This window comes from Nyctereutes procyonoides, unplaced genomic scaffold (assembly GCF_905146905.1).
Source record: "Nyctereutes procyonoides isolate TBG_1078 unplaced genomic scaffold, NYPRO_anot_genome, whole genome shotgun sequence".
NCBI lineage: Eukaryota > Metazoa > Chordata > Mammalia > Carnivora > Canidae > Nyctereutes > Nyctereutes procyonoides.
In genome coordinates, this window is record NW_026575159.1 from 2629601 (window position 1) to 2648839 (window position 19239).

The following is a 19239-nucleotide window of genomic DNA, read 5'->3' on the forward strand; positions in this document are numbered from 1 at the left end:
CTTGGCCACCTCTGATTGAAAAGAAAGCTGGGGGCAGCCCCAGTGGTGCAGCGGTTTAGTGCCACCTGCAGCCCGGGGCGTGATCTGGAGACCCTGGATCGAGTCCCACGTCAGGCTCTCTGCATGGAGCCTGCTTCTCCCTCTGCCTGTGTCTCTGCCTCTCTCTCTCTCTCTCTCTCTCTGCATCTCTATGAATAAAAAAAGAAAGAAAGAAAGAAAGAAAGAAAGAAAGAAAGAAAGAAAGAGAAAGAAAGAAAAGAAAGCTGGGGAATTTAGTGCACCCAGGAAGAATAATAATCAGGTTTAATAATAATAATCAGTCTCTACACAGACAATAGTAGATCTGCCAGAAAACTGTAGCTAGGTGACTAGTTGAGATTTCAAAAAAAATGGGGCTGAAATGGAGTTGAAGGGTACAGAAACAACACAGATTTGAAACCACTTGGGAGGGGAAAAAAGGGGTCTGTACCCTATCTTCTGCGTATTAGAAAGGCATTTAACAAATACACAACATTGTTGATAATTAAGAACTGGCTGATAGTATCATTTAGTGGATTCATACTTCTTCAGATGAATGGTAATCATTGTCAGCTATGAAGGTGGTCTCTCGTGGTGTGCCATGGGCCTCTCCTTCCCTGTGTCTCACTAAACATTTCTGTGAACAGCCTAAATGGAGCCAAGTCCATGTCTGACCCAGTGAAAGAGATATTGGTTGATACTATGGATAGAAGAATCAAGAGTAGTTTCAAAATGATCTCAGCAGGGACACCTGGGTGGCTCAGTTGGTTAAGCATCTGTCTTCAGCTCAGGTCATGATCTCAGGGTCCTCGGGTCAGCCCCACATTGGGCTCTCTCCTCAGCAGGGAGTCTCCTTCTCCCTCTGCCTCCCCCCCCTCCTTCTCTCTCTCTCTCAAATAAATAAAATCCTTTTAAAAACCTATCTCAGCAATCTAGAACGTAAATCAACAGAATTTTTTCTGAACATAGCAAGGGAGTAAATATTTTAGGCTTTTGGTCCATATGGCCTTTGTCATAACTAGTCACCTCTACTGCTGTAGCCCCCAAAGCACGCCCTGACAATACATAAGTGAACCGGTGTGGCTATGATCCAATAAAACCACATTTATAAAAACAGATGTCAGGCCAGATTTGATCCATGGACCATACTTTGCTGAACCCTGATCTAGAAGTATAGGCTGACATCTGAAGGTAATAAATCTAAATTTAGTCATGTAAAGCCAAAGAACAATGGTCCTCACATTGTACATAAGTGATATACTCTCTAATAGAAGCTCTCTTCCAGTAGAGCTATAAAATAGGTACTACTTGCTCTTATTTTACAGATAAAAAAGCTAAATCTCAAAAACAAATCAATAGTTTGACTTAGCTTTCACATCTGAAAAAGACTTTATGGGACATCATGCCACTTTAACAAATGTTTGGGTAAATTGAGAGTCACAATTAATTGCTCAGCCCAAAAATGGAGCCCTTCATGTGGTAGGTAGCACTCCCTGTAGAAAAGCCCTAGGGTCTTCTGGCTCTGTTCTGATTCAAGTATATGACCTTGAGACTAATTTGATGAATCTGGGCCTTGGCTAACAAATCAATGAAAATAAATGGCTCAACTAGATAAACACCAAGGCCTCTCTCAGGTCTAATAAGGTTGCTATTAATATGTTAAGGGCATTGTGTGAAAGAGAATTGGTACTTACCCTCTGTTGCTCTAAAAGCAATTCTTTTCAAACTTTTTCTAATAACGTTTTACATAAAACCAATATATAGGGGGATCCCTGGGTGGCTCAGTGGTTTGGCGCCTGCCTTTGGCCCAGGGAGTGATCCTGGAGTCCCGGGATCGAGTCCCACGTTGGGCTCCCGGCATGGAGCCTGCTTCGCCCTCCTCCTGTGTCTCTACCTCTCTCTCTCCCCTTCTCACTGTGTCTATCATAAATAAATAAATAGATCTTTTAAAAAAACAATATATAAAACATAAAAATGGCATTTTATGGGCATATGTATATTCTACAAGTTCAAATTTATGATATTTTCTGATTATAAAGACATATATTGAGAGAATTGGGCTGATGTAAATGAAACACCAGTTTTAAACTGGGAATGACGTATGATGGATGGATTCTTGTTAGCATCAGAGCCTCAGCATTATACTTACTGTGTTTTGGTTGTTTGCTTTTTGGTTGTGAATGTTGAGGAAATCCTTATTCAGATACATGGTTTAAATGATAAAACAATTAATAGTCTTGCAACCTCAGAATATGAAAATGACGAGAGGTCTAGAAGTAAAATGTACTGATGTCGCAGCATAAATGAGCTAATCTTCAAGGTACAGGTATCCCCCTGTAGGTTTAAACTTCTTCACCTTTACACAAGACCTACCTACAGTAATCAGTACTTCTTTTTGATAACCAAAATAAATCTGAAGAAGATTTTTGCTTTTATAAACAAAAGTCAACAGTGAGAATAGCACTAAGCACATGTTTTGCAGTAAGCCTTTATAGAGGCAGCATTCACCCCCAGCAGGGAGAGCAGGCCCGCCCAGCTCCTGCCCCGTGGAATTACACTCAGCATCTCAGCATCAAGCCATCCTACCTGAACTGTGTCTCTGAGCATCTTTATCTCGATTTATTTTGTGCATCCGTTAGCAGGATGTGTCCTAAGATATCAGTAAAACCAAAGAGAGGTTTGGATTTTTTGTTTTTTGTTTATTCTGGGAATGCTTAACATTTTTTCCATATAAATTAATGGTAATTGCTTCTTCCCTTTATACCATTTTGGCTGATGAAAGGTTTCATAGGAGTGCTCTACTCTAAGTTAGTGGGGTGAACCTATATTAATTTGGTATATATGGAAAAATAAATGTAAAGGAAGCATTTGCAACACCCTTGTATCAGTCAGAGTAGGATAAGCTTATGCTACAGTGCCAAATGAACCCCTGAACCTGGGTGGCTTGCTGTAATTAGTGTCTTTCTCAACCTGTTTTTTGCCAATATTACAGGTCCAGTTCAGGTTGAGGTTAGGGAGGAGGAGTTCTGGTCCACAGAGTTTCTCAGGTATTCCCACCTAGTAGCTGTACCATCTGGAGCACGTAGTATCCTTCATTGCTGAGGCAGGGGCAGAGGCATCTGGAGTGGTAAACATTGCCTGGATTTTAAACAGAGGCTGTTCTTGACACATATGTGTATAAAACACATACGTCACTTCTGCTCAGTACTTGCCAAAACTAGTCTTATGTATGGCCTTATTTTGAACGTAATGTGTGATTCCCATAAGCCAAATATGCAGAAGCACCTGGAAGAGCTACAAAGGAGCAAGTCTCAAACATGGCTCATAATCGAAAAATGTAGGCTCCTGAGCCCCACCCTACAACCCTGGATATATATTATCCCTATAATATGCCTATAATGCAGGTAGGATTAATGTATGTATGGGATATAGTTGGGAAATAATGCATTTTGAAAAAGGTTTCACAGCTGACTGTCATTATCAACAGAAAGCTGAAGCTGTGAACAAGGAGTGTTTTTAAAGTAGAGGAAAAGCAGTACGCCTGGGTGGCTCAGTGGTTGAGCATCTGTCTTTGGCTCAGAGTGTGGTCCCGGGGTCCTGAGATTGAGTCATGCATCAGAGATAGAGATAAAGAGTAGACTACTTCATGGCTACACACTTAGTCACATCTGTAGAAATAAACACTGTACTACAACCCCACACAGTACAGACAGAAAAAGAAATCTGCAGTGGAAAGAGACTGTAAATATTTGCCGTCATACCGTAACACTCCTCTGTGGGGATTTTGATTGGCTATTGATCCCAAAGACTTTCAAAGCCTTGTTAAGTTTTCACAACTTTGGATATAAATGCTAATGTCTCTTGGCACTCATTCAATGAGCTAAGCAAAATTGATCCAGAGTCAGAAGCTGCCACATTCCAGATATGGAGTATTTGAGCTGTAATTAACATAATGTAATCTTTGATAGGATATAAAAATAGTCCTCAAATAAGTATATGGCAAGTTGATATGAGTTATTGTGACTTAAGTTTCAATTACAATTCTCAATGATACTATTCCCAGGTCCTTGCTTGATTTGATTACTTACATATGTTTATTTTTTTTTCTGACAAGTGTAGTTGTTAACACTTTTTAGACAGTTTTCAAATTGACCAAAAATTACTTGGTATTTAGTAGGGTTTGTGATGATCATATCCTGGATTGGCATCTACTACAGGGGAATTTGTTCTTAATATTAAGTTCTTTCCCATTCTGTTAAATTGAATCGTTGCCATATACTGTCATGCTTTGATCATGGTTGTATCCAAACAACAACGTATACTCTTCCACTCTGTGATAATTTTGACACAAGTGGTAGTCTCATATGATAAGTTTGAATGCTAGTGCCACCCTTTTAGTGGAGAAAAAATCACCAAGACTTTGAATACAGAAAGCGTTAATGTCAAGCTTTAACCAGTTTGGCTACACACCAAGTTTAGCTGTAGGTTCACTAACAGATGCAGATAGATTAAGTGAAAAATAGATTCATTCCTTTGTTTCTTAACACTTAGAAAACCTCTTAGCTTACTGTCTGTCCACTTTATTGATTCAATCAGTGGTTCTACAGATCACATCAGAAATTTGAGTGCTGACATTTCTATCCCATAAAATAGCTGCCAGTTAGATTTTACAGGCTTTAACACAACAACAAAAAAATGCTAACAGGAGTTCTTAAAGCTGAAATGAAAAGATACTAATTGAGAACATAAAAACAATCAAAATAGGGCAGCCCCAGTGGCCCAGCGGTTTAGCGCCGCCTGCAGCCTGGGGGTGTGATCCTGGTAGACCCGGGATCCAGTCCTGCGTTGGGCTCCCTGTATGGAGCCTGCTTTTCCCTCTGCCTGTGTCTCTGCCTCTCTCTCTCTCTCTTTCTCTCTCTGCATAAAGAAATAAAAAATCTTAAAAAAACAATGAAAATATAAACGACAATGATAAAGATAAGTATATAGTAAAATTTAGAGTACTCTAAGATTGTAACATGGTGATATATTAATCACATCTCTAGTAAAAAGGTTAAAGGACAAAAGTATTAAAAATAAGTATGGTGGGATCCCTGGGTGGTGCAGCGGTTTAGCGCCTGCCTTTGGCCCAGGGCGCGATCCTGGAGACCTGGATCGAGTCCCACGTTGGGCTCCCAGTGCATGGAGCCTGCTTCTCCCTCTGCCTATGTCTCTGCCTCTCTCTCTCTCTCTCTGTGACTATCATAAATAAATAAAAATTAAAAAAAATAAAAATAAGTATGGCTTAATAATTTGTTGATGGATACATAATACAGAGGTAAAATGAAATATCAAAAACAAAAGGGGGAGGAGTAAAATTGTAGAATCTTTACATGCTATTGAAATTAAGTTTTCAGCTTAAAAAACTATTTTGTTTTATGTAAAACTCATGGTAACTACAAAGCAAAAACCTAGAGTAGATACTCAAAAGATAAAAAGAAGGAAATACAAGAATATCACTGTGGAAATCCCTCAATTTACAAAGGAAGACAGCAAAAGAGAAAGAAAGGTCCAAAGGAACTAAGTAACAATCAAAAAACAATAATACAGCATCAGTAAGCCCTTATCAAGTCTCTACCTGTTACTTTAAATGTAAGTGTATTAAATTCTCTAATCAAAAGGTATAGAGTGGCTGAATAGATTTAAAAAAAAAAAGACAAACCAATATCCAACTATATGCTGCCCACAAGAGACTCATATTAACTTCAGGAATCATAAAGACTACAGGTGAAGAGATGGAAAAGGATATTCTGTGCAAATGGAAAGCAAAAGAGAGCAAGAATAGCTATACTCAAAGTAGACAAAATAGGTTTAAGTAAAAAACCATGAGAGACAAAGAAGGTCATTATAAAATGACAAAGGTGTCAGTTCATTAGGAAAATATACTAATCATTAATATAGATATACCCGTTTTGGAGCATCTAAATATATTTTTACAAATATTAACACATGTGAAGGGAGAGACAGATAACAATACAATAATAATAAGGGATTAATATCCCACAATCAACAATGGATGGATTAGTCTAGCAGAAAATCAATCAGGAAACATTGGTTTTAAACTATACGTTTAGACCAAATGGACCTAACAGGCAAATACAGAACATAACGTCCAATAGCAGCAGAATACACATTCTTCTCAAGTGCATATTGAATATTCTCCGGAACAGATCATATCTTAGGTCAAAACAAGTCTCAGTAAATTTAAAAGGGTTGAAATTATATAAAATATCTTTCCCCAACCACAATAGTATGAAAATAGAAATCCATAACAGTAAGAAAACTGGAAACATTCATAATTCTTAAATATTTGTAAATTGAACAACACACTCTTGAGCAACCAATGGGCCAAAGGGGAAATCAAAAAGTATCTTAAAACAAATGAAAATGAAAACAAAACATACCCAAACTATTAGAAATCGCAAAATCAGTACTAAGAGGGTATTTTATAGAAAATTTTAAGAAAAAAGAAAGAGCTCAAATAAGCAACCTAACTTTATACCTCAAGGAACAAAAGAAGGAAAAGGAGAACAAACTTCATTCAAAAGTTAGAAGGAAGGAAGTAATAAAGATCAGAGTAGATAAATGAAATAGAGACCAGAAAAACAATAGAAAAGACCAATGAAACTAAGAGTTGGTTTTTTGAAAAGACAAAAGTGACAAACCTTCAGCTGGACTAAGGGGGAAAAAAAAAAGGTAAACAGCTATAAATAAATTTAGAAATGAAAGAGGAGACATTACAACCAACAACACACAAATCTAAAGGTTCATAAGAGATCAGTATGCCCATAATTGGATTACCTGGAAGAAGTGATAAATTCCTAGTAACATACAACCTGCTAAAATTGAATGATGAAGAAATAGAAAATCTTAACAGACCAAACATGAGTAAGGAGACTGAATCAGTAATCAAAAACACCTCAAAAAAAAAAAAAGAAAAACCCAGGACCAGATGGTTTCAGTGGAGAATTCTGCCAAAAATTTAAAGAAGAATTAACACCAGTTCTTCTTAAACTTTTCCAAAAAATGGGAGAGGGGGGAACACTCCCAACACTCATTTTATGAGGCCAGCATTACTCTAATACCAATGCCAGATAGGAATTCCACAAGAAAAGAAAACTACGGGACAGTATCTCTGATGAATACAGATGCAAACATTTTTAACAAAATATTAGCAAACCAAATTCAATAGCCCTGAGATGCAAGAATGGTTTAATATATGCAAATCAATAGATGTCATATACCACATTAATAGAATGAAAAATAAAAATTATAAAATCACCTCAGAAGATGCAGAAAAATAATTGACAAAATTCAGTATCCTACCATGGCAAAAGCTCTCAATAAATCAGGTGTGGAAGAAATGTACCTCAACCTAATAAAGGCCGTAAATATGACAAGCCCCTTAACATCACACTCAATGGTGAAACTTTGAAAGCTTTTCCTCTAAGGTCAAGAAGACAGGGTTGCCCATTCTCACCACTCATATTCAACACAGTACTGGAAGTTCTAGCCAGAGCATTTAGGCAAGACAAAGAAAGAAAAGGCAAGCAAACATGGAAGGAAGAAATACAATTGTCTCTATTCACAGATGATATGATCCTATATATAGAAAATCCTAAAGACTCCATGAAGATACTGTTACAACTAATAAATGATTTTAATAGATTTGCAGGATTCAAATCAACATAGAACATCAGTTGCATTCATTTAGACTAACCATGAACTATCCAAAAGGGAAAGCAAGCAAACAATCCCACTTAAAATAGCATCAAAGTAGCAAAATACTTAGCAATAAATTTAACCAAGGGGGTGAAAGATCTCTGCTCTGAAAACTCTAAGAACATTAAGGGAAGAAATTGAACATACAAATAAATGGAAAGGTATTCTGTGTTCATGTATTAGAGCAATATTGTTAAAATGCCTTTACCACCTATAGTGTTCATACATATTCAATGCAATCCCTTCAAAAGTCCAGTGGCATTTTTTACAGAAATAAAACAATCCTAAAAATTAATATGGAATTGCAAAAGACCTCAAATAGCCAATCCTGAGAAAGAAAAAAAGTGGGCACATCATACTTCCTGATTTTAAATTATATTACAAAGCTATAGTAATCAGAACAGTATCAAGGCCCAGAAATAAACCATCCATATGCTATCAACTAACATTTGACAAGGGAGCCAAGAACACTCACGGGGGAAAGGACAATCTCTTTAACAAATGATGTTGGGTAAACTGGATATTCACACACAAAAGAATGAAATTGAATTCCTAACTTATATCATACACAAAAAGTAACATGAAATGAATTAAAGACGCAAATGTGAAACCTGAAACTGTAAAACTCCTAGAAGAAAGCTCATGGACAAAAGCTCCTTGACGTTGATCTTAGCAATGATTTTTTGGATATGATACCAAAAGAGCAAGCAGCAAAAACAAAAATAAACCAGTAGGACTACATCAAACTAAAAAGCTTCTGCACAGCTAAGAAAACCACCAATAAAATGAAAACCCAACCTAAAGAATGAGAGAAAACCTTTGCAAACCATTTATCTGATAAGGGGTTAATATCCAAAATACATAAGGAATTGATAATTCAATAGCAAAAAAAAAAAAAAAGCCAATGGAAAAAAATGGGCAGAATACTTCGACAAACGTTTTTCTAAAGAAGACATAAAAACGGCCAACAGAAACATGGAAAGATGTTCAGTATCACTAATCACCAGAAAAATGCAAATCAAAACACAATGAGATATCACCTCACACCTGTTAAAATCACTGCCTATCAAAACAATAAGAGATAGCAGCTGTTGGTAAGGACGTGGACAAAAGGGAACCCTGTGCACTATTGGTAGGAATATAAATTAGTGCAGCCACTATGGAAAACAGTATGGAGGGTCCTCAAAAAAATAAATCTAGAACTACCATATGATCTAGCAATTTTACTTCTGGGTATATATCTAAAGGAAATGAAATCACTATCTTGAAGATTTATCTGCACTTCCATGTTCACTACAACATTATGCACGATAGTCAAGACTTGGAAACAACCTAAATGTCCATCACTGGATGAATGGATAAAGAAAATATCATACAGAGAGAGAGAGAGAGAGAGAGAGAGAGAGAGAGAAATATTAGTCATTTAAAAAAAGGAAATCCTATCACTTGCAACAACATGGATGAACCTTGAGGGCATTATGCTAAGTGAAACAAAAGTCAAAGAAAGACAAATACTGTATGATCTCGCTTACATGCAGAATCTGAAAAAAGTGCACTCATAGAAACAGAGGTTCGAATAGCGGTTGCCAGGGAATTGGGGTTGGGATTAATGGAGAAATGTTGTTCAAATAATATAAACTTACAATTTTAAGATGAGTAAGTTCTGAGGTTCCAACGTATAGCATGGTGACTGCATGCTTGAATATTACCAAAAGAGTAAAACTTAAATGTTCTCACCACACAAACAAAAAAAGTAATTGGAGGTGTTAACTAACTTTATTGTAGTAATCATTTTGCAATACATACTTGTATTAAATTATCATTTTGTAGACCGTAAACTGATACTATTATACATATGGGGAAATGAAAACATATGTCCACAAAAATTTGTACAGAGATGTTCATAGCAGCATTATTCATAATAGCCAAAAAATGAGATCAGTCCAAATATCCATCACCTTATGAATGAATAAAATGTGATATATCCATACGGTGGCATATTATTTGCAATAGAAAGGATTGAAATACTAATAAATGCTATAACATGAATAAACCTCAGAAACATGCTAAAGTGAAAGAAGTCAGGTATTATATAATTCCATATGTATGAAATATTTCTAAAAGGTAAAGCCATAAAGATGAATGATAGACTAGTGGTCACCAGCTCCTGGGTGTGGGCATGAGGAGTGACTGCAAAGAGGTAAGAAGTATCTTTTTTTAGGGTGAGAGAAGTGTTGAAAAATTAGATTTTGGTGATGGTTTAACAACTGTGTAAATATACAACATTGAATTGTATGTCTTTAACAGATGAATTACATGGCTTGTAAATCATATGTAAATAAAAGTATTTTAAAATGAGGCAAAGGTTGCTGGAGGAGGCAGGCATGGTATAAAGAAACTTTTTTTTTTTTTTTTTTTTTTTTAAGGATGAAGGATTTATGTGAATGATATAGGTAGGAAAAGGGAAAGGAACCAGAGTGGAGTGGAGAGAGAGAAAATAATATAAGAGAGGAGTCATAACGCTGACAAGTCAAATATAATATAAACCAGACTAAGATCAAGAGTTAATTTTGAGGGGTGCCTGGGTGGCTCAGTTGGTTAAGCATCTGCTTTGGGCTTAGGTCAGGATCTCAGGTTCTTGGGATCCAGCCCCACTCAGGGGAGAATCTGCTTGTCCCTCTGCCCCACCTTGCCCCACTTCCCATTCTCCCCTCCATACCCCCCACCTTCCATTTGTGAGCTCTCTCTCATAGATAAAAAATAACTAAAGAGTTAATTTGGAGGGAATGGCATGGACAGAAGTAAAGACTTCCTTCTGAGGCAAAATAGTGAAGATGAGCTTGTTGTAGATGGAAAAGAAAAAGGGAAGAAAAGTGAGAATGTTCATATTTGGTGGCCTATGACTTCTCATGCAGAAGGCAAAATAACATATTGGAGTGATGAATTTAGTAACTTCAGGAGAATAGTGATGGTTCAGAAAACAAATGTGAGGAATAAAAAAGAAAGCTGATTATATGCATAAAAGGATATTGGAGACATTACGGTCTTTAGTTGTGTTTAAATCAAAATTTGTAAAGCACTTAATCATCAAGGTTATACATTTTTCCCTAGCAGCTGTAGCTTTCCATGAAATGAAGAAAAAAAAAAAAAAAAAAAAAGATGGGTTAACTGCCTATAAACCTGTATTTGAACTGATAGAGTATAGGTTCCTGCTGAGGTTGGATATAAAAGTGCATATTTAATCAACTATAAAAAACTCAGACACTATTTTGGATATGATTATCACAAACTAAATGATAAATTTAAAGACATAAAACATACTTTAGAAAAAGAATTTCAGTTTAATCAGAATTAGACCTAAGTCATTCCAATTCGATTTTTAAGCTTACTGAGCTTCTGTGAGATTTTAGAAGTGGTGCTAAGGGTGGTTATGCTTCCTTATCAAAAGGCAATCTCAGAAAAACTAGGAGCCACTTACCATTCTACCAGATGTGTCTAGTAGGAGGTCCAAAACATCTGAATGGATGTTTGCTGGATATGCAGATTCCAGGATCCCTTTTAACAAACACTGGAGTTCTACTTTGGGGGTATAGCCCAAACATTCTGTATTTTTAATCAGGTATAAAGGTAATGCTGTTGTTAGAATGGTGAAATTTTTCTAGTAAGAATTTAAGCTGAAAAAGGTGATGGTGGGGGGAAAGTATCAATTAGAAAAAAGGAAGAAGGGGATAATCTTTATGGTTTGGCAAAACGCTTGAGTTCCTGAAGGATTTTCTGGACTCCATTATTTGGTATGACTAAATCTTCAACTCTTAACCAATTCACACCTTTTCTTCACATACTGTAATAAGTTAGTAATTCCAAGAAAGAAGGCTTATTTATTTAATGCGTGCAAAAAACTAGAAGTGGTATAGATGTGAAAGGAAGAGAATAATCAGATCTCACAGAAACAAAATCAAGTAAATGTCAAAATTGATTTATACGGACTGCAAGGGAAAGGAGGGAAACTCAGTGGGGAAATAGTAGAGAGGAAGAGAAACCATGAGAAGTGACTCCTAACTCTGGGAAACATTAAGGGACGCAGAAGGGGAGGGGGTGGGGGATGGGGTTGCAGAAGGGGAGGAGGATGGGGGATGGGGTTGCAGAAGGGGAGGAGGATGGGGCTGCAGAAGGGGAGGGGGCGGGGAGGTGGCGTCACTGGGTGCAGGCTTTAAAGGCGAGTACAAGATGGGATGAGCACTGGGAGTTATACTGTATGTTGGCAACCTGAATTTAAATAAAATATTAAAATAAAAATGATTAAGTACAACTCTAGGGAAAAAAAGTCATTGATTCTTCTCTGCCTAAGGGAGGATAAGGTTGCACACTAAGGCCCTTAATTACCTTGCTTTAGGGGACCAGATTCATGGCCTGTCAAACTCTTAACGTCAGTTCACAACGCCACAAGCAACTGAAAACGTTGGCTATGAATGCTTTTTTCTTCGAGTGTGGTCTCCCTAATGCTTCGTAAAAAAGCATTTTATCTGGATCGGTTATTTTGGGGAATTTATTTTTTATTTAGGCTGGTTTTGCTTTAATTACGAAGTTTTATCTAAAAATAACCTCCCCTCCTCCCCGCCGCCCCCACGCAGCACCCCAGAATCACAACTGCCTAAGTTTGAGTGGTGCCGCTTCGTCTAACACACGCACGCACAGAAACTCTCTGCACCGCCCTCCTAGCCCCCGGGTCGCGGTAGCTCCAGCAGAGCCTCCCCTGGGCCGCACGTGGCCCCCGCCCGGCCCCCGCCCGGCCCCCGCCCGGCCCCCGCCCGGCCCCCGCTCGGCCCCGGGCCCCAGGCCGGCCCGCCCCGCCCCGCTCTCGGCCGCAGTCCCGACAGTCCGGCCGGCCCGGCGGGGCGGGGCGGGGCGGGGCGGGGCGGGGCGGGGCAGGGCGGGGCAGGCCTGCTCCACTGGCGCGGGACGGGGGGGAGAGGGGCGGGGGGGGGGGGCCGGCCCGACCTGCTTGGAAGCCGCCGGCTTGTCGCCCCCGCCTCTGTTCCAGGGGGAACGCCCCTTCCTTCACAAGCGAAGTTTTGCCTGACGTGGCGTCTGGAAGCCCAAGAATAACTTTTCAAGAAACTTTTGGCGGCCCCTGCTCGCCCCGATCCCCCGGTACCTCGTTTCCTGATGGTCCGCCCCCGGGCCAAGCCGAGGGAGCCCCCTCCCCCGCCCCGCCTCCTGTGAGGCGCGCGGAGCCACCGCCCCCGGGTCGGGTCGCAGGGGCGGGCGCGCACCCAGTGGCCGCCGCCGCCGCCGCCGCCTCCGCCGCCGCCGCCGCCGCCTCCGCCGCCGCCGCCGCCGCCGCCGCCTCCGCCTCCGCCGCCGCGGCCTCCCGGGCGCCTGCCCCGCGGCAGCATGGACTACCTGACCACGTTCACGGGGAAGAGCGGGCGCCTCCTGCGGGGCACTGCCAACCGCCTGTGGGGCTTCGGGGGTGGCGGCGAAGCCCGGCAGGTGCGCTTCGAGGATTACCTGAGGGAGCCCGCGCAGGGGGACCCCGGGTGCGGGTCCCCGCCCCACCGGCCCCCGGCGCCGTCCAGCCCGGAGGGACCCGGTGAGCCCAGCCTTCCTTCGCCTCCCGCGCGGCCGACCGGGCTGAGGGCTGGGGCGGGGGGGGGCGGGCGGCGGGCGGGGGTCGCGCGGCGGGGCGTTGGCAGGTGAGCGCGAGGCGGGAGGCGGGAGGCGCGAGGCGCGAGGCGCGAGGCGGGGCGGGAGGCGGGGCGGGGCGGGAGGCCCCGGCGCTGGGGACGGAAGACCTGCTGCGGCCCGCGTCGTCGCTGTTCCTGCTCTGCGCTTCCTGCTTTATCTACCCTCCACTTTCTTTACCCCGCCGAGTATTTGGACGAGGGGACCCGTTCTTTCTTTCTTTCTTTCTTTCTTTCTTTCTTTCTTTCTTTCTTTCTTTCTTTCTTTCTTTCTTTCTTTCTTTCTTTCTTTCTTTCTTTCTTTTCTTTCTTTCTTTCTTCTTTTTTTTTCTTTTCTTTTCCCTCCCACTGGGAGGTGACTATCGCACCGATTGTGATGCGGGTGTTTTTTCTCTGAGGTAACGGAGAGCGCGGCGGCGGGTTCGGTCGTGGTCCTCGGTCTTGGCGAGCGTCAGGGCAGCAGGCTTCAGGCTTCAGCACTTAGGTTACGTCGGAAAGAGAATGCGGAGTTTACACTGGAACCTGGGTTGCTTTTTGTGCCATGGACTTTGAAAGACCGCGTGTGGTGTCGAGATGGCAGAACTTAGGGACTTTTTTCCCCTCGGTGACCACTCTACCCGCTCTTGTGTTAGCCTTTTTTTTTTTTTTTTCCTCATCCTACGTCTTCGTACCGTTCTTTCAAACAAAACAAAACAAAACCAGTCGTAAAGGCCCGATGCTGATGTCTTACGGGACTTTAAAAAGCGCTCGCCGAAGAGGTGTTCCGTATGAGAACTTCTCCAGTGTCATTGGCCTCTAAATAAGCAGCAGACCTAGTCTTTTCTGTTTTATCTTTGTTAGTTGTTTTAATATGCATTTGGGTGTTACAAGAGTAAACGTAGCATTAGAGCGTTTAGAAAATAGAGAAAAGCTCACGGAGTTTAAAATCTATCCATAACCCCACATCTTGCCACTCATTTTAAAGCAGTGAAGCAGTGGAGACATCTGTTGATCTGTGTGTGTAGGTGTGTAATTTGAACTTTGAAGAAACTTGAACATTAAAGATCTTAATTATAGCATTGCCCCCTTAAAATAATTTTTCCTCACTTTCCTTAACGTATCTTTAGAATTCCTGTTTATGGAATTAAAAATGGAAAAGGAGGGGATCCTATATATCTGCTTTGAAGGATGTTAACCAGATGCAGAATTCTCCTGAAGGTAGGACCAAGGATGAGGACTGAACTTTTAAAGTGTTAGAATAAAGGATTTTTTAAGATGAATCTTTAGTTGCTTGATTGAAAACAGTTCATAGGTGACTAGCCTCTAGACAGATGTAGAATTCAGAAGTATGTGATGTGATTCAACCAGTAAGGAATATGATCAGTATTTTAATGAGCCCAAACATATATATCAGATTTATTCATCTGAGACACTTACTGAGCAGACTGCTATATCTGACACTCTCCTTCAGAGTTGCAGTTTTAAAATTCCTCTTCTGTTGAAGCTGCCTTACCAAGTCACGGCACATTGTTTAATGTTTATGGTGCTCCCAGATGTCTGACACAAGTTAGGCCTTGTGATGTCCTAGTTATGACCACAGTCAGGTGTGCAGGAGATCCTGTCAGTAACTTGCTGAAAGAATTTGTACGATTACTTAATCTCTTTGGGCCTATCTTTTCTTGTTTGTAAATGAGACTGATCAGATGATCCCAAAGGTTCTCAATTTTAGAGCTCTTTTTCATTTAGATCACAGCTAGTGAAAATGATGGGCAGTAAAGCTAGAAAATAGTATTTGGTGTAAAAACGTTGTGGATCTATGAAGTTATGCCTACAGAGTTCTGAAGGTAGTTCAAGAAGTAATTTGACCCAGCAATAATTTGATCACCATTTTTAGAATAAGTATAGTTTCCTAGATTGACTCCGTTGAGAGGCAACATGTATACATACATACAAGTGAAAAATAAAGGATGCTTTATTTCTATTTCTGGCTACCCAGTGGATTTTGGCTATAGGATTTTTTTTTTTTTTTGTTTTTGTCTTTCAGAATGAATATCTGTCAGTCTGTTTGAAAGATTTATTTTGCCCTTTCTGCTTGTGACTACCTTTATTTCAGATTTTTATAACAGCTGCTTAAGTTTCCTATCGTCTCACCCTTCCTTTAGTTCTTTAAAATGTCCTTTAAGTATCGCAGTATTTCTTGTACAGACACATCCCCACTTGTAAATTGGCTGCACTCCAGGACCCCATTTATTGTAGTGATCTTGCCGCATTTTGTGTTCAGTTGATAAAATAGCTTTACTGTTGATGTATTAAGAATGAATTAGGTAAGATTTTGGTCAAATGTTTTTGATTCTGCTCTTTCTATAAATAAACCACTTACTGGACTAGTGTTTGATTCCTTTACTCTCCTAGGTGGCTCCTTTTGCTACTATCTTTTAGTGTTTTCTGACTCCCAACATTTTATAGTCTCCCCCCAAGAAAACCATAATTGAGACTTAGACACATTAAGGAGCTTATCACACCATCACTCTAGTCGATAATAATTACAAAAAAAAAAAATCTTATGATGCAATTCTTGTTTCTGCCTAGAGAGTAAATTATGACTTGATTCAAGAAAAATTTTTGGACCTTGAGTATAGCTCTTGTTAGGGAGCATGACCATAACCTATACTATGCAGCCTTTAGAAAAAAATTTTTTAGTTTAAAATCAATTAATTAACATACAGTGTATTAATAGTTTCAGAAGTAGAGTTTCGTGATTCATCAGTTGCGTATAACACCCAGTACTCATTACATCAAGTGCCCTCCTTACTCCCTGTCACCCACTTACCCCAAACCCCTCCCCACCTCTCCTCCAGCAACCCTCAGTTTGTTTCCGGTAAAGAGTCTTTTATGGTTTGTCTCCCTCTCTGATTTCATCTTATTTTTCCCTCCTTTCCCCTTGTTCATCTGTTTTGTTCTTAAATTCTACATGAGGGAAATCATATGGTATTTGTCTTTCTCTGACTTACTTTACTTAGCTTTTAAAAGTATTCATGTTACTAGATTATAATAGTAATAAATAAGTGTAAATAATTAGGTTTATCAAGTTTAAGTCTCAACTTTCTGTGATATAGTTATTATCATAAGCTACCCTGCTATGTCAACTCTGTGACAGTATACTTTAAACACATTTCAGTCCTATTTAAAATTTATTTTCACTTAGCTTTAGTGATTAAAACACTATCTTTCAGGAGGAACAGCAACAAGAATACTAGTTGCCAGGAACATTGAGCAGGCACTAGAAAATATTTAATCCTAATAACAACTCTATAAGATAGGTACTGTTATCTCATTTTCCTAGATTCAGGTGATATCTTAATATTTATAAGAGTGATGGCCCTGTCAGACAGGGGAAAAAAAAAAAAAACGTGAGAAGAATGCAGAGCTCTATCATGTGTGATAAATTTAAACAAGTTAAATTAGGTAAAGAATAGGATGGGTTGTCATTGAAGCTTCTTTAGGGTTAGAAAGATATTAAAATGAGCTGAAAAAGCAAAATCCAATGAAGAGATTAGAAATTGCAGATGCTGATTACACATAAGAGTTAAATAAAAAAAAAAAAAAGAGTTAGATAATAGTTTATCTTGAACACATGAAAGACCAAGTGCCTCTAAAAGATTTGGAGGACCAGTTATTGCAAAAACTATTAAAAAAAAAAAAAAAACCCAAGACTCACAGTGTTGGTCAGTGGAGGAGGAGGATCCTAGATGATTACATTCTTAGTCTCATTTCTTAAAGTGGTGGTGGGGGGGGGGGAGAATTCCACCTTGATAAATAACCTTAGTCTGCTAGTGGTAACTGATGGTAAGTTTGAACTCATCATATTGTTTCCTTCTCAGGGTATATATCCCTATTTTAAAATTGTTGCTCATCTCAGGATCTCTGAAATCTTGTGTTATCTGTGTTTTCAGACAAAACAGTCTCTGAATATTTGACGCTACAATAAAGCAGTAATTCTCAGACTTTAGTGTATGTCAGAATCACTTGAAAATCTCACTAGAACAAAAATGATGGGCCCCTTCCCCAGAACTTCTGATTTAGTACTTCTATACTAGGCTCCATGATTTGGATTTCTATCAGTTTACCAAGTAATGCTTGGTGCTGCTGGTCTGAGGACCACACTTTGAGAATTACTGCTTTCCTTCATATGATCTAAGGATCTCACCTTGAGAATCACTACTTAGTGGGTCTTTTATCCATGATAAGGTTAGAAGTAAATATAGATAATAAATTTCATTTATTAAGTGCTTAATATTAATATTTTTGAATTAAGTTTATGAATAATCAGTGTATTTGCCCTTTAAAATACTGTGTTTTAGGGGCATTTGTATTGCTCAGTCAGTTAGATGTCCAATTATTGATTTTGGCTCAGGTCATGATCTCAGGTGAGATTGTGAGATTAAGCCCTGCATCAGGCTCCATGCTCATCACAGAGTCTGCTTAAGATTCTCTCTCCCTCTGCCTCTCCCCTGCCCTTGTATGAGAGTGCCTGCTGGCTATCCCCTCCCCCAAATTGTGTTTCAGAGAATTAGGTCTATTAGAGTACATACAAATTAGTCTTGTAAATACATTTTATTTGTGTAATTGTTTTTTAAATTGCAAGGTTTAAGTATTTGGCTAAATTTAGCTCTGAGATATTGAGAACTTAATTATATTTCAAACTTTATTCTAATGAATTTACCTACAGTTAATATTCTTAGATATCTTTGTTAGAGCCAATTAAAGTGTTTAATATAGAATACGGTAAATTTGTAAATGCAGTTTATGTGAGAAAATTTAACTCCTCAGGTTTATAAATAGGATTCTTTAAGGATACTTAGTTTGTTTTCTGTTTTAGTCCATCAGCTATCAAAAGCACCTTGGGAAGTGTGTTAGAAGTTACTAGATTTAAAAATAAAATGTTCTTTATAGTTGAAGGCTTAAAGGAAAGCTAGGTTTGTATATTTGTCCTTTAATAAATTAAACATTAATTAAAAAATAAAGTAACTGCAAATAGTTCTTTTGTTTATAAAGTCTCTTTTCATGGTCACCAACAAACTTACATTAAGAGACTCTTGATAAATTTTGTTGAAAAAAAAAGGGGGCATGTTTTATGGTCAAATTTCATGGCTTAGAGAAAGGCCAACATTTTGCCTTTCTTTTCTAGCAGTGAAAAAAAGGGAAATATGATCAGACATAAATCAGTGTCCCTAAGATAAGCCTGTTGCCTCTACAGGCAAGAGAAGCACAAACTAAATTTTTAATTTTACTTAAACTAAAAGAGCCACCATATATGCCTGACTTCTGTCATACAGGACAATGCAGAAATAGAGTCTATAATCCAAATTCCTCAACACAGTTCCTCATTAATCACAGTTCAAGTGCTTAATAGCCACATTTGTCTAGTGGCTACTATAATAGATAACAACATTTCCATCGTTGTTGAAAACTCCATTCATTGCAGGGATATCACTATTCTGGATAGAATAATGAGAAAAAGTTCTCATGGGACTCTATTGTAGCAAAAAGTATCCTTACCATTTTTATAAGTAAATGTAGCCTCTAATTTCAAAAAGCTATTTTTTAACACCATTCTTTAGTGAGGTTCAGTGGTACAATAACAAAATGCAAGTTAATAAAAGCAGTTGTGACAGGGCCAAAGCAATTAATCCAAATATGCAGTTATCGTGTGTCTTAATTGAGGGGCAGGTGCCAGATTATAAACTACAGATTTTAGATCATAACAGCAAATGCTCTCCATTTTAGATTTTCTAGA

General features: G+C 39.1%; 1 protein-coding gene and 1 long non-coding RNA gene across 12 annotated transcripts in view; one reads left to right on the plus strand and one right to left on the minus strand.

Annotated features, from left to right (window-relative positions):
• Positions 1 to 13363, minus strand: part of LOC129502403 (uncharacterized) — a 37001-nt gene extending 23638 nt beyond the window's left edge. Inside the window, exon 1 of one of the 2 annotated variants that reach the window (XR_008662951.1) lies at positions 13291 to 13363. This is a non-coding gene — a long non-coding RNA (uncharacterized LOC129502403). Of the gene's footprint in view, positions 1 to 11257; positions 11330 to 13290 lie in introns of those variants that run through there. The other variant, XR_008662952.1, reaches the window with a different exon arrangement.
• The window catches only part of OXR1 (oxidation resistance 1), a 365376-nt gene that overhangs the window by 270092 nt on the left and 76045 nt on the right, over positions 1 to 19239 (plus strand). For 2 of the 10 annotated variants that reach the window (XM_055313910.1, XM_055313913.1), the window contains exon 1: positions 13106 to 13372. The exons of 5 other annotated variants lie outside the window; for them this stretch is intronic. In XM_055313910.1, coding sequence (XP_055169885.1) covers positions 13174 to 13372 — 199 coding nt within the window. In that variant the 5' untranslated portion in view covers positions 13106 to 13173. Of the gene's footprint in view, positions 1 to 13105; positions 13373 to 13817; positions 13862 to 14427; positions 14661 to 19239 lie in introns of those variants that run through there. 3 more of the 10 variants (XM_055313919.1, XM_055313918.1, XM_055313916.1) reach the window with 3 other exon arrangements.